General features: G+C 38.0%; 1 protein-coding gene across 28 annotated transcripts in view; it reads left to right on the top strand.

The window, feature by feature from the left end:
- Positions 1 to 20,309, top strand: part of ZMYND11 (zinc finger MYND-type containing 11) — a 114,938-nt gene extending 94,629 nt beyond the window's left edge. For all 28 annotated transcript variants that reach the window (XM_063669480.1, XM_054437206.2, XM_054437217.2 and 25 more), the window contains 11 exons: positions 2,054 to 2,131; positions 2,820 to 2,912; positions 4,667 to 4,754; positions 5,293 to 5,348; positions 6,766 to 6,843; positions 7,934 to 8,052; positions 12,638 to 12,845; positions 13,265 to 13,333; positions 14,177 to 14,449; positions 14,741 to 14,926; positions 18,183 to 20,309. In XM_063669480.1, the coding sequence (XP_063525550.1) occupies positions 2,054 to 2,131; positions 2,820 to 2,912; positions 4,667 to 4,754; positions 5,293 to 5,348; positions 6,766 to 6,843; positions 7,934 to 8,052; positions 12,638 to 12,845; positions 13,265 to 13,333; positions 14,177 to 14,449; positions 14,741 to 14,926; positions 18,183 to 18,305 (1,371 nt within the window). In that variant the 3' untranslated portion in view covers positions 18,306 to 20,309. The remainder of the gene's footprint in view (positions 1 to 2,053; positions 2,132 to 2,819; positions 2,913 to 4,666; positions 4,755 to 5,292; positions 5,349 to 6,765; positions 6,844 to 7,933; positions 8,053 to 12,637; positions 12,846 to 13,264; positions 13,334 to 14,176; positions 14,450 to 14,740; positions 14,927 to 18,182) is intronic.
- The last annotated feature ends 345 nt before the right edge of the window (positions 20,310 to 20,654 follow it).

Raw genomic sequence — 20,654 nt, forward strand, 5'->3', positions numbered from 1 at the left:
CTTCCCTGTATCTGACGGTTCATCAAACTGCTTATTTAGTACAGAAAGCAGTGCACTGAAGGATGTCCATACTAGTAAGTAGCTGATTGTGCTTCAGATCCAGGGAGAGAGCGCGCCTTCTGCATTCCTGTGAGACATGCTGAATGCAAAAATGGAGGATCATTTTTTACTGTAGTCTAGTGTACAAGAGGTGCCTGCTAGTATTTCGCAAATGTGTGTGTGTGAAAAGCACCGGGGATCTTGTTAAAAATGAGAGTGGTTTTAAGTGTTCTCACTACAAAAACCAATTAGCTCTATTTCGCCATTGCACGTATTTCAAAACATCAGATTGTACACCATTAAGTATATATAATTTCATTTTGCCGATTAAAATTTTTACAAAGTTTTTTAAAGAGTTGCTAACCAATGCTGCTGATTAAACAAACTTAATAACTAGAGTTCAGTGTTTGTTTAAAGTTTTATCTCTAAACAGTGCATATGGCCAAATACTGTGCTAATAAATTACGTGAGTTCTTCATATCCTCCTTCATGTGGCTGTGTCACTCATTTTAAATTCAGTTAAGTTCTTCTGTTAGTTTTCAAAAAGAGAATTCTCAAGTTATATCAATTTCTCTCCCCCCGCCCCCACCAGAAAAAAAGATTATAAACCCGGGGCTCAGGAAATTTCATTGCACTTTATATTCCATATCTATGCCATGGGCACTCTGTCTTGGCCATGCATCAGTGACCTGAGGAATAAACAAATGAACAAGCAAATACAAATCACAGGCCCTGCCTCCAGAAATCACAACCCAGATGCTCAGCGAGTGAAGCCCAGCCGCGTTGTATAAAAGTTTAGTCCATATCTCTGATGCAAGGCCAGGGTTGAGAAGAACTGCTCTGTAATTGGCGTAAACGGAGCAGCTGTGGGCACAGGCCACAAAGTGGCATAAGGAGAGAGCACTGACTGCGTTGCCAGAGACCCTAGGTGAGAAGTGGGGTCAGGAAGGTGCAGTGCAGACATGAGGTAAATGAAATTCAGTTTAGTTTCTCACTAATAAAATGTGTTTCCACTTGTTATTTAGATATTTTATGTGTATATAAACAGTGTACATACGTATAATCAATTCACTGAAGCCCTAGCTAAAAGTTCTCAGTTATGTGAGAAATATTTGTCCTTTCCTCTACTGTATTTAGTGTACAGAAGTGACTTCCTATGCTTACAGTTCTTTTAGGAAGAATTATACCATTGGGCAGAGAATCATCATCTAGTGACCTGAAAAAGTTAAAGCATCTATTAAAATAGTGGCCACACCCACTCATTTCCTCTGCAGTATGAACTGATGATGTTCGCGTGCCTGGAGTTTTGCCTTTGCTTCCTTTAGGCTGTTGTAATATCAGGGACTTTAACTAAGGAAATAGGCACACTTGTCCTTGTTTCCTAGCTGTTTAGAAATAACATGTGTAGAATCCTATATTTTCTTCATGTGAAGTTAGACTTTTTTTGGTGCAATAAATTGAGGAACCTAATTAGCTTGCAGGCTAGACTAAGAATTGGAGTTATTACTGAGTAGATCCATGATGCTAAGAAATGGAGATGTTAGTATGCAGCTGCGCTGTACAAAGTAAGTGACACAGATTTTTAAAATTACCTTTTAAACAAAGAATAATGTTGTATTGAAATTCACCATTCATTATTGCTAATTTAAGATGTTCCCTCAAAGGACTTTAGCCATTGATATTGTTTGTAAAATAAGCGATTCTCCCTTATGTCTATTATTTGTTTATCTAAAAATTAAGTTTTAAAATACCAAGAAAGGAAAAAATATATAATCCTGTAAGGATATTATATCAGGCACAACATAATATTTTAAAATTCTCACCTTGTTACATTAGATGCTGTTTTTTTATGCAAATGTCAAAGATTTCTCTCTGTCAGATATGTTGGAAAAAGAGCATCTTTTAATAAACTCTTTGCATACTATCTAAGTGTTTCATATATGTCTTTTACATGAATATAGACATAAGAATGATCAGATTTTGTACCATTTTTTTATTCTTTTTTTTCCAATAGAGCATTAAGAAGAAGAATACAAACAAACAGGAGATGGGCACATACCTGAGATTCATTGTCTCCCGCATGAAGGAGAGGGTGAGTCCTGCTCAGGGAATCTTTCAGAATATCCCAAAACATATTTTACTGTGGTTCATTCTTTCAAGTTGAATGATCAAGAAGTAACAAATCTGTACATAGCAATATGAAGTGTGGAGAGTACCCCGTCATGTCATATTTCTTTTCTGCAGTGAACAGTTCTATAGCAGGCGGTTAGATTTTTTTGTTTTGTCTGTTTTGGACATAGACATTTTGACATAAGCTACATGAGATTAGAAATATTTACATTTTTGAATTTCATTCATCAGAATGAACATTTTCATTGATGATGACTCTTTAAAATGAAAGGCAATTTTTCAAAATAACTTGAAAATAATTTTTCAGAATAACTATCACAACTTTAAGGAATGTCATATTAAACTATATAGTAGTATATGTACATTTTTTTCTGTTAAGTTTTAAAGTACTTCCTCTGAGATTTTGCTTTAAAGGTAGAAAATATTGGCCGGGCGCCGTGGCTCCCGCCTGTAATCCCAGCACTTTGGGAGGCCGAGGCAGGAGGATTGCTTGAGCCCAGGAGTTCAAGACCAGCCTGGGCAAGATGGCAAGACCCTGTCTCTACAAAAATAAAAAATAAAAAGGTAGAAAATATTTTGAGCTTTAGGAATTGATGTCTTACCTGCCTTCCTTTAACCACATTTAAATTGATGTACTAACACCCTCTTAGGCTATAGATCTAAATAAAAAGGGGAAGGACAATAAACACCCGATGTACAGGAGGCTGGTGCACTCAGCTGTGGACGTTCCCACCATTCAAGAGGTAAAGTCGGTTTCTTTTATTTCCACTTCAAGTACATTTTCTTAACTAACAAGTTAAAGAATAATGTAGCAGTTAAGCAGATTTTGGTTGCTCTTCTTTCCTTGAAAGTGTACTTTTTTCCACTTCCTAAAATAAAAGACAGGCATAACTACCAAATGAAGCATTATTAACTTGTAAATTTCATGTGCTTACTCTAATGCAAATTAGGTGTCATCTTTAAAAGGCCTGGTTTTAAAGATGAGCAGCTTATAGCTTCTTGATCCTTGTTGATTTAAGAAAATGCCTTACAGCCTGGGCAATTTAGCATTTCAGATGTAAAGAATGTTTTCCAGGTTTAGCAGTGGTACCTGAGAGTTCCTCTCAGAAAAAAAAGTAAAGCATAGAACTGATCTGCAGTCTTGGGAAACAATAAAATGAACAAAAAAAAATTATGATTAGAAAAGTTAATTATTCTTAAAGGTCTTAATTTTACCGACTATAGCTGAGGATTGTTAGTTGTTCATGTCCAGTAACAAATTGCAACAAAATCCAGTAGAACACATAGACATATTTGCAGTCAGGGTTACTGAATTTCTGATTTTGCACCTCATGTGTCATGTTGGAAATTTAAAATCTTACGCTTGGTCATTATAGCCTATAGGGAGACCACAGGAATAATTTTAAATCATCTTGCAAGTTTCTTTTTTTTTTTTTGAGATGGAGTCTCGCTCTGTCGCCCCGGCTGGAGTGTAGTGGCGCGATCTCGGCTCACTGCAAGCTCCGCCTCCCGGGTTCACGCCATTCTCCTGTCTCAGCCTCCTGAGTAGCTGGGACTACAGGCGCCTGCCACCACGCCCAGCTAATTTTTTGTATTTTTAGTAGAGATGGGGTTTCACCGTTTTAGCCAGGATGGTCTCGATCTCCTGACCTCATGATCCGCCCGCCTCGGCCTCCCAAAGTGCTGGGATTACAGGCGTGAGTCACCGCGCCCGGCCACAAGTTTCTTTAGTACCCGAGAAAGACTATAGCTATATTATTTCAATATAAGATAAGGGTAAATGAAGGTTTTTCCGTTAAAGTAACTGGTAAATCCTGGAACAAAACCAAGTAGTTTTAATTTTACCTCCTACCCCCAGATTTCCTAGCCCCAGCCACAGCCCCTTCTAAACTATAAGACCTCTACAGAATATGTAAGAACCCAGACGTCCCTTCCTCCCTGCTGCCTTTACTCATGCAGGTTCCCTCCTGTTGAAATCCTCTAAGATTTGGCACAGAGAGGGACACCTGAGATATTATTTTAAAATATTTTAAACCAATTCCTAGCCCCAATTCAGAATTATAAATATATCTTAGTAGTTATGGTAAACTGTCACAGAGGCTAACAGTTCTGTTTTTCAATCTCGATCTTCCTGTGTTGTAAAGAATGACAGGTTTGTGCTTAGGGTCTCATCACCCACACTGGCCCAAACAAAGCTTAGCAGCAGCTTTCTACATTATTGTCAAATGAGATGTTCAAGCCATTAAAGTTCACTCTGGTAAATTAACGTAGTGTCTTTGTGGCTGTGGGATATCCGACCTGCCATGCTTCATTATACTGTATTATTAAAACCGCAGGTGGAGTTGTTGGCTTCTTTTACACACATTCTCTGTCAATACTGTGGGATGGCAGTGGTCATCCCGATGCCATCCTAGAAAAGTCTGCTTGTCCTATGAACTTAGTCCAGACAAGTATTTTCACTGGTAACTTTTCGTCATTCTGTTTTTGCCCTCTGCAGAAAGTGAATGAAGGGAAATACCGAAGTTATGAAGAGTTCAAAGCTGATGCCCAGCTGCTTCTCCACAATACCGTGATTTTCTATGGAGGTTGAATATTTTTGTGTTTTTTTGTGTATGCATTTTTAAACACACCATTTACATTCCATGTTGAACACTATCTTTTATAAAACATTACTTTCAAAGAATTAATACCTTAATGATCTACAAGTAAGTGACAGAGTATAAGGTTAGGAATATCTGGTGATATAGATTATGGAACGGACTGGCCAAAAACAAAATCATAGTATACTAAATGATGAAAACACAATTATTCTTTACAGTTTTATATGTGTTTGTTTTAGCTGAGAGGTTTTTAATAAGCACTATGATTAATTCTGATCATTTCCCCACTAGTATCACATCATCCAAAGGTAAGGTCACTCTCTATACCTAGAGAATTAGTGGTTGTATTGGATGGAAAACAAAAGCTGCCTGTGTAATTTTATTTTGCTATCGTTATTTTAAATGGACATTTTGGTTTGAAATGGTAGATGTCTACTTTTGCAAACTGAAAGAAAAGGATACTAACTTTGAGTCTTATATTTGCAGACTATTGCTTATAGGTAATATCTATTTTTAATTACAGCAGACAGTGAGCAAGCTGACATTGCGAGGATGCTATATAAAGACACATGTCATGAGGTACTATTCATTGCCCAATAATTATACTCTTTCTATAACTGAAATAAATTTACTTCAGGATTCCACTCTTATCTACATTTTAATTGTGTCATTTCCTTTAAATGTCTTTTATTGCCGGGCACAGTGGCTCACGCCTGTAATCCCAGCACTTTGGGAGGCCAAGTTGGGCGGATCATGAGATCAAGAGATCGAGACCATCCTGGCCAACATGGTGAAACCCTGTCTCTACTAAAAATACAAAAATTAGCTGGGCGTGGTGGTGTACGCCTGTAGTCCCAGCTACTCGGGAGGCTGAGGCAGGAGAATCGCTTGAACTTGGGAGGTGGAGGTTGCAGTGAGCCAAGATTGCGCCACTGCACTCCAGCCTGGTGACAAAATGAGATTCTGTCTCAAAACAAACCAAAACAAGGTCTTTTATTTTCACGTTTGACATACATGGGAAATAATGCAAATAGAAAAAAAAATTCTGGCAAAACTGTTCAAAGAGAAATCCTGGGAGTCAGATTTAGTTACTAATTAACTTCTACAAGGAAACTCTCAGCCACCTTCAGAACTGTTGTGAGTGTTAGCTAGATGCTGCATGCAAATGTATCTTGCTGGGCAGATGTGCAATAAACATTACCCTCTTGTAATGAAGGATCCAGATTTGCATCCCTTCTAAACTACATAGGCAAAAAGCAAACCCAACCAAACAACAAAGTACATATTCATACAATAAATGAAGTACATTTAAGGAAGTATATTTTTTGGTGGTCTGACTTAAAACACTCACCTGTAACCATACTATCTTTGCAGAAGTTCCTCAGTTTATGCAAAAAGTTTTGTTTCTTGAATTCATTTCAAATTTGACTTTTGTTTTTTATTTGTTCAATAAGCATTTACTGGGTGCCTCCTATGTGCCAGGCAGTATGTGAGGAGTAAAAGGTGATCACAGTGCAGGCCTCCTGCTCATAGAGCCACATTCTGAAGAGGGAGACTGGGAAAAAGAAAAAAGAAACAGATAAAATATGTCTGTTTACAAGTTGTAAAAGAATGTTGTGAAAGAAAACAAACAAGGAACTAAAATAGAGAATGAGGCAAAGGTAAGGACTGCTGTGATTGGCAGCAGATATTGTTACCTTCCTGAGGAATATTCAGTCTGAAGTGCTAACCAGTGAGGTCCGGGCAGGGCCCAGTCAGACCAGCCTCGGCTTCTGTTCCAGCTGTGGCCTGAGACCAGCGACATGGTTCTAAGAGGACAGTGACAGGGTCTTCCAGTACCATTTATTGAAAACTTTAAAATTTAAGCTTAAAAGATTAAGGAACAAAATTCAACACTATTTATATACGTGAATGTTAATTTACATGGATACATTTTATATAGTTTAATGTGTATGTATATTTTATGTAGGCTAAAGTAGTTTCTTTTCTTTTTCAGCTGGATGAACTGCAGCTTTGCAAGAATTGCTTTTACTTGTCAAATGCTCGTCCTGACAACTGGTTCTGTTATCCTTGTGTATGTGAAATTTTGTGATTTTTGTTTTTTACCTCAAGTGTGTAACATACAGCTCTAAGGAAGTTTATTTCCAGTTTGGTTAAAGATTATAATTTTCTTCCTAAATTTTTAAAATATCATAGTATATATGGGTTTAATGAGTATAAACAACTGAAATGAAAAAAAAGTAACAGGGCTTGTTATCCATTTCTGATTTTAAAATGAGATACTGAATAAAAATAAATATTGGGTCCTTTTTCTTTTTGAGACAGGGTCTCACTCCGTCGCCCAGGCTTGAGTACAGTGGTGTGATCTCGGCTCACCGTAGCCTCGACCTCCCCCAGGCTCAAGTGATTCTCCCACCTCAGCCTCCAGAGTAGCTGGGACCACAGGCACACGCCACCACACCTGGCTAATTTTTGTATTTTTGGTAGAGATGGGGTTTCACCATGTTGCTCAGGCTGGTCTCAAACTCCTGAGTTCAAGTAGTCCTCCCGCCTCGGCCTTCCAAAGTGCTGGGATTACAGGCATGAGCCACCACACCCAGCATCTGGGTCCCTTAATAAAGTGAATTTTTGTTTCTCCTTTCATTCTTTCACAAGAGACCTAAGGCTTTGCCTTTGTCTGTAGCTGTATAATTTCCCCAAAATGATACGTCTTCAAACCGGGCACTGACAAAGGGAATTCTGAGCGTTCTTGGCCGGCAGCCTTGGCTGCCTGAGAGAAGCCAGCCCTGTGAAGACAGTGCTGTGCCAGCCTAAAATTTCCGCATTTCTAACAAATTCCCAGGGGGTGCTGAAGCTGCTGGCTCCCCTGGCTGCACTTGGCAAAGTGGGTGCTCTTGTTTGCCACTATCATACATGTGGATGGCCTTGGTTTCAGGGGCGGCCATGCTCCAGTCCCGACCTCTTCTGAGGAATAAGGTTCATGTTGGCACTCTGATGCAAATATAAAATCAGTCAATCCCAGAAAAAAATCTTGTATGTGTTTAGGAGTTACGAAAGAAATATTTTAGAAATAATGCATTATACGTGACTAGTTTAATATTAATGGTACACTTGCATTTAATACTTTAAACGTTTTACCTTGTTATATTACTTTTAATTTCCAGATACCTAATCATGAGCTGGTTTGGGCTAAAATGAAAGGTTTTGGGTTTTGGCCAGCCAAAGTCATGCAGAAAGAAGACAATCAAGTTGACGTTCGCTTCTTTGGCCACCACCACCAGAGGTAATTTGTGACCCCATGTTCAGCGGTCACAGCTGTGCTTATGAAGTCCTTAAGAAAGTTTGATGATTTCTCCATCACAGATGCATGAAGTTTATTTTAAATTGAAAAAAAAAAAAGCACATTATGCATCCAAGAATACGTTCCAAGATAAATTGCTTCCAGATATTTTTCAGATATTGTGTACTAAACAGGAATTTTTAATAACTGACACTGTTGAACTTCAGAAGCACATTAGTGTTAAGACTGAATTTATAGTACAGTGGGCAGAAGGGCCTCAGAATATGTCCATTCCATAATACGGTAACGGAATTACCATTACTGTATTCACAGTTACTCTAGTTGCTCCAGCCATCTTCAAGGCTCAGTTAAAGACGTAGACTAAATCATCAATCTTGTGATCTTAGAATGTGTGTAAATACCTGAAGTGTGCGTAAAAATAAGCCACAATAGGAATAAAGAATTCACATGCAGTTTATTTGGTTCATTTAACACAGATATTGAGATAAGGTGGAAGTGACAGAAGTCAGCTACAAAAAAGTCATACTTTGCAAGGATTTAAATGAACAGTCCATGAGGTGTCTCCTGTCATGCCAGGAGGTTATTAGTGCATAGAGAAGCTACACAATGAGGGACCTTACTCCTCCCTGTGGTAAATTTTTACTTAGTCTTTATTAATTTAAACCAACAGAAGTATAGTTATAAGAAACCTATAAATACTGTAAATTTCCCAGAAGGTAGTTCTGTTCTTTCATAGGTAGATACACACTTACCTGACACTGTCACGTCAAGAAACATTAAATAATGATCCAATAAAATAACTCAATACAAAATGAATGTTTTAATTACATTATTAAGTGGTAATTTTTAACATATGCTTAATACATCATACTCAGATGATTTCAGTTTCTTGTCAGAATAGGCAAAGAAGTAATGTATTTTTGGTAGGTTAGGGTAAGTCTTTATGTGAGATTGTGTCCTTGCTTCACCGTCTTCTACACTAATCTTGATACATTAGTCAGTTTCTCTGAGCCTTAGCACAATAAGGGCCTCATAAGAGTTTTTGTAAGGTTTAAAGAAATGTTTATATAGAGAGACCTGAGCATAGTACCTAGCACATAGTGAATACTCAATAAAGGTCAGCTTTTATAATACAACAGATATTCAAGGAATAACGGGGGAAAGTTTGCTTCAATGTTTTTCACATTAAATAAAACACAGTTAACTTATAAAAAACAAGAATTCAGTTATTTTTATAGCCATACTAATAGGTAAGAATAAACTGATAATTAGAACTTTTTATCTATATATTTTTCTTTTTCATCAACTTGCAAGTAGCTTTATAGTGTCTTCAACCATGAGTGATATTAATAACGAGTTAACTTGTTAGATGTCATTCAGTATACTATGCAGAAAATATTTTTAAAGAATATTTGGGCTAGGCCAGGTGCGGTGGCTCACGCCTGTAATCCCAGCACTTTCGGAGGCCGAGGCGGGTGGATCACGAGGTCAGGAGATCGAGACCATCCTGGATAACACAGTGAAACCCCGTCTCTACTAAAAATACAAAAAATTAGCTGGTCATGGTGGCGGGTGCCTGTAGTCCCAGCTACGCGGGAGGCTGAGGCAGGAGAATGGCGTGAATCCGGGAGATGGAGCTTACAGTGAGCCGAGATTGTGCCACTTCACTCCAGCCTGGGCGACACAGCGAGACTCCGTCTCAAAAAGATAATAATATTTGTGCTAATCTGCAGCAGTCCTAGAGTAGTCTGTCACCTGAAGAGAGAATTAGGAAACATCAGATTACATTTTCAGAGGTATTTATTTTTTTTCCCTCAAGCTTCTTAGGTCCTGGAAGATTTTATCTAAATAGTTCTAGACAGATGGGACTCTTAAGGACTTTATTTTAGAAAATAAAATCATTTTCCTTTTTCCTGGATACAATGTGAACAATTTGAAGTGAAAGATTGGTTAGGATATACTTTATAGTCTTCCATATTGGAATGTTTATTGTAAAAAATTTGATAGAATGTTTTAAAATTTTTGATGAAATTATAATCATGAATTTTTAATTATTTAAGCAACGTATGCTCAAAAGGTTCTGGTTGATGAGCCACTGGTTGCAAGGTTTGGCTAATAATTCTTCTTCTGCTAGTCCATCATATCATGACATGTAAGTGGCAGGAAAAAAAAAAGGAAAGGTTTTGTACCGTTCCCTCCTATACACGCGAATAGAATATGCTGCTCCTTCATAGACAATGAGCACGTTGTACATCTCCAGCAAAAGAGTCGAGTATGATTGTGTTTACATGTGAGGCCGCTTTGGTGAGGTTTTTGTAGGATTTGCAAGATGTTGCGTGCCAAAGAAAAGTAGCTCATAAGACCTGTCTTAAGGGGGCTGAATCTCTCTGCTGCAAGTGGCTGCTGGATGGCATGGCCCAAGCTAGGAAACCAGGTACAGACAAAAAAGAGGTAGAGCACTTTGGGCTCACTGACATCAGATGACAGAACCATTTTATTCTGCATGTATAGTCAGAGCATTGACAGACATAGAGCCAAATTAGACTAGTCCTCTTTTTATTAGACTTACCTTAAATTGTGGGGTGTTTGTTTGCTTTTTTATTTTTATTTTTTTGTAGATCAACATACCCTGTGATAATTTTTTAAACTGAAATCTGATTATCTACAGTACTGGAGCTGACTAAAAGAGAATAGAAGTACATTTAAAGAACAGATGTGAATCCATTTTATTTAAGATAAATAAGGAAAATACTCTTACAGATACAAGTTCATTCCAGGTAGTCAGCACTGCTTGTAACAGAATTCTCTCTCAAAAGCAAACTACTTTGAAAAAGTGAACAAACCACTTTTATTGAATTCCTACTACATAATAGGAAATCAGTAAATATCTGTTGATTGGAAGAGTAAATATATTCAAAATCTAATGGCAAGAAACTATTCCACAAGCATGATTTCATTTGTACTCCGCATTAGAGTTTAGTTTTTCACAAAGTACTTATGCCAGATGAGACATAGTTGATATAATATTAACCAATATATTCATAAATAACATTATGGAAGTTCAAATCTAACAATTTTAGCTGCTGTTAGCATCTAATGGTATAGAGTATTGTATATTTAAAGTGTGCTTCTAGATTATAAAGCTTGGCTTGTACAAGGAAGTAGAAATCGTTACTTATGGCTGAGGCACATGTGGCCATGATTCCCTAAGAGATTCCTTCCAACAGTCATAGGCCCAGTATTTCTGGAGCTCTATAATTACAGGCCAGGGATGAAAACTGTGATATCATATATACTTATAGCAGAACAAAAATCTTTAACAGAAAACTGAAAAGCATAAATACGTGTGTTTATAGTACCATATCGCAACTTGTGCTCTACCGTAGAAAATGTCTGTTACTCATGCATCCATACAGTTTCCTACCTCATTTGTGATGTTCCCTCTGCCTGGAATCTCTCCACTCACACTGTCTGCTGTCTAAATCTTATCTTCCAAGACCAAGGCCGAATAAAATGTTCTGACCACTCACAACCAAATGTTAACTCTTCCTCTCCATAGCACCGTAGAGTACCTTACCACCTGCTGCATTGCATTATAATTATTCCTTAGTTCTTTCTGACAAAAGTGTAAGTCCCTCAAAGGCAGACGCAGTGTAGGAAGTGCCATCCTAATAATCAGAAGACCCGAGAGATTCCAGCCACTAATAGCTTACCCTAACCCTAACCCTAACCCCTGTGGGCAGCATCTCTTGCTGCTGTCAAAGGAGGCAAATAGACCCCATTCACTTTTCCATCTTCTTAGTGCCTTCCCCTGGGACACAGCAAACGTCTGTTGAATACAACATTTGGGTTGGATACGAATTTAAACAGAGAAAGAGACCAGTGCCCAGAAAAAAATGTTCTTGAATTTTTAGCATTCTTTCCAACAGAACCAAATGCAGTTTTCATTCTCTAGTTTCAGATATGTATTGCACTTCTGTTCACAGCTAAGTACATTGTGGCTAAATAATCAGTGGCTCTGTTTGTTAATCTGGTTTCTCTAATGAGTAGAGGACATGATACAAATATGACTTACTGAATAATATTTTTAGATGTTCCCATTTTATATGAATATATGTATGTATCTTATGAAAATTTCTGGGCATTTTCAAGTGATTCTTTAGTGCTAACTGCAAATAGCTAGATGGGTTATATTAGTTTACAGTATTCAGAACAACAAATAACTTTAAAAGGACTTATGAAGAATACAGATATGAACTAGGACAAGCTAAGCTGATTAAATTGTGAACAATTGGGAGTCATTTGTGAATCCAATTCTGAGAACTTTTGTCGACTGTGAAAGACAAAACAAATCTCATTTATTTTCCGCTTGGTAACAGTTTATTTATTCAAGCTATGACAAAGCCTATGACGAAGCCTAAGTGATTGTGGTTTTTGCAATTAAAAGTAACGGCTTTTGCACCGAGCTAACAGACGAGAACTGCCACAGGTCGCACTTCATGGCAGGCAGGGTCCACTGAAGCCCTCTTGGGATGTTTCTAACGGTACCTTTACGTGTTTTTCCTAGGGCCTGGATCCCTTCTGAAAACATTCAAGATATCACAGTCAACATTCATCGGCTGCACGTGAAGCGCAGTATGGGTTGGAAAAAGGCCTGTGATGAGCTGGAGCTGCATCAGCGTTTCCTACGAGAAGGGAGATTCTGGAAATCTAAGAATGAGGACCGAGGTGAGGAAGAGGCAGAATCCAGTATCTCCTCCACCAGTAATGAGCAGGTGAGTGTGTCTCAGGAAGGAAGTGCCTATTCATTATTACTTTTAAATGCAGAAATCTTAGTGTACACTCCTCACTGTAATGAACAGATTTTGACATTCTCCTTCCCTTTTTTACATTTGTAAAGTGCTCTGCAAAAGTAAACCAAAACCAGTTCAAATACATGGATGTAACAATCAATGACCTTGACCCTGCCAGTACCAAGAGAGTTAAGTACAACTGCTCCTCTCTGAAGGTGCGCTGGCTCTTTCAAGCCTGCAGTTACCAGAACAGTAATTAAGTCAGTGGTAACTGAGTGGATGGAAGGATGCAAAAGGTAGAAATGTATTCACTTCTCACCTGTGGGTCCACTATGAGTGTTTTCAGCAGAGAAGTATTTCCTAGTGTCTGGAATAATATATTACTTTTATAATGCCCACAGCTAAAGGTCACTCAAGAACCAAGAGCAAAGAAAGGACGACGTAATCAAAGTGTGGAGCCCAAAAAGGAAGTAAGTTGCCCACCTCGCAGTATCCAGGTGGCAAATGAAACAGGAAATATTTTCAAAGTATTTTGTATTTCAAAGACAATCACTCTTGGTGGATACTTGTGAAATTCAGTTGCTGTCAGTCAAATAATATCCATCAAGTTGAAACCAGTCTTCTGGCTTCCCTGTCATTATCTGTTACCCTGGAATAGCATACATGCTCCAAGTCTCCATCTTAATTAAACAGCCACTGACCAAAGCTTGGCTAAGTAGGAAGGGCACGTTGCTATTAATACATTTCCTGGGAGCTCTGATATTTTTCCTAAGTATTATTAAAAACAACACATTTATGCAGTATATCAGTTGTGCCAACATTTAAAAACTTGAAGGAGACTGTGGTTGAGCTCAGCCGTTTTAAGTGATATAAGTCCCGCATGTTTTAAAACTGTGTAAATCTGGGCACATTTCAAACACATATTCAGTGAGAAGTGGTTTAGGATTTTAGGAAATTTGTTAATGAATCTAGTCCAATGAAGTAATTATAAGTTGACAATAATTTTTATATTCTATAAATTTTTGTGTTTATTTTACAACAAAACTTACGTAAAATTATAAATGAAGCTTATGTTTATAATTATTGTAGCTGTTAATTGCATGTTCTTTTCATTCACTGATGGGGGAGATTTGTTTATTGTTAAATTGTGGCAAAATATACATGAAATCTACCATCCTAACCACATTTTTTAACAGCAGTTTATTATATGGCTATTTATGTATATCACTGTATTTTTATCCTAATAGAGTAGTTCTTGAACTAGTGAATTATATTGCTTTGTTTTGCATCTAAACTCTTGTCTTACCTTTTAGGAACCAGAGCCTGAAACAGAAGCAGTAAGTTCTAGCCAGGAAATACCCACGATGCCTCAGCCAATCGAAAAAGTCTCCGTGTCAACTCAGACCAAGAAGTTAAGTGCCTCTTCACCAAGAATGCTGCATCGGAGCACCCAGACCACAAATGATGGCGTGTGTCAGAGCATGTGCCATGACAAATACACGAAGATCTTCAATGACTTCAAAGACCGGATGAAGTCGGACCACAAGCGGGAGACAGAGCGTGTTGTCCGAGAAGCTCTGGAGAAGGTAATGCTTGTCGCCACTGTGGGTGCCCTGCTGCAGCCAGCACTCCTGTCATGGTTAGGCTCCTTTCACTCATGCATCAACCCAGTAGCAGCTTTTAAATGTAGCAATATAATGACACCAGTATCTGTTACAGCATTTCAAGTAATAATGATACTTTTCTCACCTAAATTTTTTACACATGTAATGAAGGGGGAAAAGGTACCTCATGCAAATTGTTAAGTTTCTGTTCCAGTGTAGACGGTCTGTGTTAAGTTGTGCGCTGACTTACTGTGGGTTGTCTTTTTGTTCCAGCTGCGTTCTGAAATGGAAGAAGAAAAGAGACAAGCTGTAAATAAAGCTGTAGCCAACATGCAGGGTGAGATGGACAGAAAATGTAAGCAAGTAAAGGAAAAGTGTAAGGAGGAATTTGTAGAAGAAATCAAGAAGCTGGCAACACAGCACAAGCAACTGATTTCTCAGACCAAGAAGAAGCAGTGGGTAAATACCAGTCTTTTTTAGACTCTTATTTCTGAAAATGTACCACAGGTATGATGCCAGTTAATTCAGAAGGTAGCTGTGGCACATGCAGAAGATGTTTCTGAAATAAGATCAAATGTGAAATGGTCAGCTTTAGTTTTAAAAATTTTATTAAAAGTCCTATGATCTCTCAACCCCAGATCCCATATTACTGTGTACTGCTCAGGATTATTTTGTTAAATTGAGATTATAATACCTTAGTACATATTTATTACAATTAACTTATATAATTTCTCCATCTATGCAAATATTTTATTTGGGCAAATTGGCTGGCCCTGACTTTTACCTGGTGATTTCAGATGGGTAACATTCAAATGGTGAAATTATAAATGTAATTATCACAATAAATTAAAGAGTTTCAGATTTCCCTGCACTTAACATTTATATATTAAATTTTGTTAAAGAAATCAATTACTTTTACTTTATAGTAGTGACATCTCATTGGTCTCTAACTACCCTCCCTTATCCCTGACTAGTGTCATTCGTCATTGTGTCCTGCTCGCGAGTCTCATCCTCCCCACTAGAGTGGGAGCTTCTGAGTGCACAGGGTCCAAGTGCTCGTCTTACAGCCGCCACAGTGCTCAGTGAATTAGGGAAAAGTTTTGCTCCCGAAAGCTCATAACTTGGTTTCAGTTTTAATAAATTGACTATATAAAGTTTTGTGATAAACTAATTCTTCATTTTATCTAGCCTATATTATATAAATACACACAAACTTTTCATGAAAGAAATATTTTTAAATCTGTGACAAAGATTTGGCAAGAAGGAAAATGGAAACTTCGAATAGATGAAGATAACTTGGTAGGAAGAGCTGGTGAATAACAAAATAAATATTGTTAACAAAAGACCAGGAGATCTGTGGAGGGAAAAAGAGAGCTTTATTTTCTGTTAAAAAAACAACCTGCACATTGGGTGTTACAGCCTTCAGTACAAGTGAAAGCATGCTCTCCGAAGAAGAACTTTTCCATGTTCTTTAAGAAATTTCATTGGTGCTCGTAAGGTTTTGAGGAGCTGAGAAGCTCTGATTGGTGAGGGATGGCAGTCGGCAAAACTAGTCTGAGAGTTGCAGCCAACATTTTGTGTTCCAGGTGCCTTTCCCCCCAGCTTCTCAACTCAGTTTTAGTTGAGTATGACAAGAATGACCGAATTTGTGTGATCAACTCTCACAATATCATTAGATGGGAATTAAGGTGTGCTGAAGATAACAGAAGCACAACACCCAAATACGCCAGGGGTAGTGGCTGATGCCTGTAGTTCCAGTGCTTTGGGAGGCCAAGGCGGAAGGATTCGTTGGGCCCAGGAGTACAAGGTTGCAGAGAGGTGTGATTGCACCACTGCACTCCAGCCTGGGCGATGGAGCAAGACCCTGTCCCAAAAAATTCTTATGAGTAGAAATCTCTTAAGTTTACTAAAGAATCAAGAAAATGGGAAGAGGAGGCTATAATTATAATACTGTATATAGCACTTTACCATTTGTGAAACAGCTAAAGTGGGTATTTTTGTACTCTTTTTTAAGATGAAGAATTTGAGGCTTATGAGATTAAACAGAATGATTAAAAACCTAGTTGGCAGAGCTGAGCTTTTTGTGCTCATCACATTCTAGTAAAAGGGTTAGAATTCTTTCTTCTCGGCCGGGCTCGGTGCTCACACCTGTAATCCCAGCACTTGGGAAGGCCGAGGCGGGCAGATCACTTGAGACCAGCCTGGACAACATGGTGAAACCCCATCTCTACAAAAAATACAAAAATTAGCCGGGCGTGGTGGCGTGTGCCTGAAACCCCAGCTACTGGGGAGGCTCAGGCAGGAGAATCTCTTGAACCCAGGAGGCAGAGATCAAAATGAGCTGAGATTGTGCCATTGCACTGCAGCCTGGGCGACAGAGCAAGACTCTGTCTCAAAGAATAAAGAATTCTTTCTTCCCAATTACATCTTACATTGTTGTAAGAAATAGAATAGTATTAATAGGACAGAAAGCATGTAGGTATGCCAGATGCCGAATAATGGATGTCACGAGAAACACAGATAGATGCATCCATTAAATATATCCACAGAAAGGGAGAAATTGAAAGCGAAATAATAGGATATTTGGGAGAAGGGATGGTGGTGCTGTGTAAAGTCTTAAAGATGAGGAAACTAAGAAGTTAAATAACTTGATCTGAAGCCACATGACCAGTGGGTGGTACACACCCCAGATGTGAATCCCGACACGCCTCATCCAAGCCGTTTCCAAAACTGACTCTGCACCTAATGGGGATTTTACTGAAGGTGCACTTGCTGACATAATGCATAATAATGCATACAATACACAGGAAGGAAATTAGAATGTTTAGGTATCAAATGTAGGCTACTGTCCCTGGGTTCTTCCTCCAGGGCTCTCACAGCCATCAAATCTGCATGTGTCTATCTACAGAACTTTCATATTTATACTGACCTGTTGTTGTCAAGTGTTTGCATCCAGAACGTCTCTCATCTTCCTTGCCTCACTGTGGGTGTCTGTTCATGGTACTACCATTAGTTCACCAACCCAGCTTGGAACTTTAGCTTCACTTTTTTCACTCTTCTCTTCTCCCATGACCAGAGTTCAACCATGGTACTATGGACCCTTGCACTAGAACATTCTTTGTGGGAGGTGTACATTGTGGGATGTTTAACAGCATCCCAGGCCTCTGTCCGCCTTAGTACCTTCTGCCCCAAAGTTGTTACAGTCAAAAATATCTCCAGACATTGCCAAATAAGATGAAGACTGAGACTTGGCCACTAGATTTGAGGTTGTAAGTGACCTTGCTAGCAGTATATTAGTGGCATGGGATGAGTGAAGACTGCAGCGTATGTTAATGAGAGAAGGATTTGAAATAGGGAGTTTAGGCAAGTCTTTCAAGGAGCTTGTGGAGAGCAGAGAAATGCAAGTGGTAGCTGGAAAGGGATGTGAAGTCAAGAGCATTTTAAGAAAAGAAACGGGAATGACTCCCATAGAGATGGAAAAAACGGGAAGTGTCAGGTACCACCTGACAGCAGCTTGAGTTTGCTGACAACCAGGCATGAGCTGCAGTCATCCCCAGGGCTCCCTTTCCATCTTCTGTGCGTACGTATTCAGATTCCACAAAAGGTTGAGCCAGAAAGATCTTTTAAAAGCACCACCTCAAGAGTTTGCCATTTTAACCAGTCTCTTACACATCCACACCCAAGTCTAAAGACTGCCCCGATTTCTTACCTGCAGTGCTACAACTGTGAGGAGGAGGCCATGTACCACTGCTGCTGGAACACGTCCTACTGCTCCATCAAGTGCCAGCAGGAGCACTGGCACGCGGAGCACAAGCGCACCTGCCGCCGGAAAAGATGAAGCTGGCCCTTCCCGGAGTCACCCCGATGATTACTCTTTTCAGACACAGCGGTTTTTGTTTCCAAGAAGCCAAAATTGTTTAGAATTTGCTTCCCATTTTGCACCAGCCTTTAAACACTTTTCGTGAAGAAATTTTGCACAGTAGTTTAAATCTTTTGTTAATGCTCCTCCGAAGTTTTTCAGGGGGTAAAAGTAACATCAGTGGAGGGTATTATTTTAAATAAATTTTAATTGAGAATTTGTTGCATTTTCAGCAAATTTTAAAACATTTTTAGGTTTTACAGAGATTTTAACCTTTAAACAACAGATCTTTAAAAAACAGGTGAATACAAGTGAGTTTAACAAAGAAACATTTAGAATAGATCTGAATGTAAGAACTACAGAACTGTTTCAGAAATAAAACATACTACCTTGATGTGACATTTTTTTCTTAACCTTGTTGAGCTGGTTTTGTTCAGCTTAATTTACTGTTCAAAGGCATTATCTGTTGGTCACACCAGTCGGTATATGATTGAATTTAGGGAACAGGGTTGACACAGCAGGGCTAGTCCTGCATATTTTTTCTTAAATATTTCCCAATTGTGTTTTTCATTATTTCTTTTCAATATATAACTTTTATAACAAATTATTAGCTTTGATCTTGTAGTTTAAAATTGCAGGGAACTGGGGTAATCTTTTACTGAGCTGGATCTTAGAGAAAATGAATATTTAAATTTTAAAGTTTGCACATTTCATCTTTGTCCTAACATGAGTGCTTGTAACAAAATAAACAACAAAAACAAAGCCAAAAACTACCTTTATCCATATGTGAAATTATAGATGAGGCATACGAATTTGTTTAATGCTTCCCTTCCCTTCCCACATATCATCTCACTGCCTATTATCTGGTGTCACCTCATGTATCGTAAGTTAATACTAAAAGAAGAGAAAGCACTTAAGTTTCACAGAAGCCGTTATGTTTGTGGTAATGGGTCATTGCCTACTAATGAACTCCATCACTGTACACAGAATGAAGAATAATGCATGTTAATTTTCTTGTATTAAAGATGCCGTGATTTGTAAAAAGTCTGTATTTTGCGGAATGTCTGGATTAAGAAGCATTACCAATAGGAATGGATCGATAGTTGAATAATGATTTTTTATACATAGATATATAAAATACAGCCAGGAAAACTTAAATTACTTTTCTTTTAAAATATCTCACAATTTATATGTTTTTTTTTAAAGCCTGATCTTAGACCAAGTCAAATTCCCATTTATCATTTAGTTATTTTTTGAGGTTAGAGAAATAATTTGTACATATTTATTTAGACCTTTGATATTTATTAAAGCAATTACTCACAATGGGAGTGAAAGAATCAGGAGAAAAGCCTTTTAAAAAGTTTTCTCCAGGTTTGTCAGGGTCACTCTAAAGATAAAAATGTAACTAAGTCTTCTGTGAAATATCGTCCATCTAATCTCGATGCTGTTGCAGATGGTGGTGACACAAGTTAATTGACAAACTACTGCCAAATGGTGCACAATATTTTGTAAAAAGTACCCAGTAGCCCCATTTCATACAATGTACCTAAATTATGCAGTAACTTGGCATCATCGTTCCCTCCTTGTTGCTGTGTAATTAGTCAGTGTTGCCACAGTGTGTGGCGCTGATGGAGATGTCAGAACCGAGAACACTTAACCTTCTTTGATTGTTTTTCAAGTTTTAAGACTTCGATCCACCCCTATGAGAGCAAGTAATTGTGGAAATATTTTTGGTGTAAAATCATTCCAGAGTATGTAATATTTAACTGATAGCTGCATGAAAGTGAGATTCGTGTTACTTTGGCTTTTTTGTCTCTGTTGACACGGTTGCACATTTCCAAGTTACTACAGCGTGAAAACTGTGTGTTTAAAAAAAAACAAAATTAAAAAAAGAGATTGTGGCCTGGTTTTGTAAAAGTTTTAGGTAAAATTACAATTGATTGTTTTAGGAATCATTATTAAAAATTTTCTGCAAATCATAAAGCTATATCGAGGTGTTGAGCTTAGCCACTCTGCACATTGTAATTATTCATTGTGGCTGTCCAGTTCTATGATGCATTCTGGCATTTTGTAAGCTGCTCTGACTAGCAATATATAGATTCATTTAATGTGTTAACATTGGTTAATAAATGTATTTAAAAAAACTAGCTTTAGTAATTTATTTAGTCTAGTCCCCTATACCCAAACAAATACTACTGTCGCTAAATGTTGATCATATACTGTGGGTCACTCTTTAGTGACTGTTTAACTTTATATAAAATCAGTGTGTTAAACATCATTCGTTCACTTAAACATATAAATTGAATTTACTTTCACCAGATCTCAAAA

This window comes from Pongo pygmaeus, chromosome 8, assembly GCF_028885625.2.
Source record: "Pongo pygmaeus isolate AG05252 chromosome 8, NHGRI_mPonPyg2-v2.0_pri, whole genome shotgun sequence".
In the NCBI taxonomy this organism is placed as follows: Eukaryota; Metazoa; Chordata; class Mammalia; order Primates; family Hominidae; genus Pongo; species Pongo pygmaeus.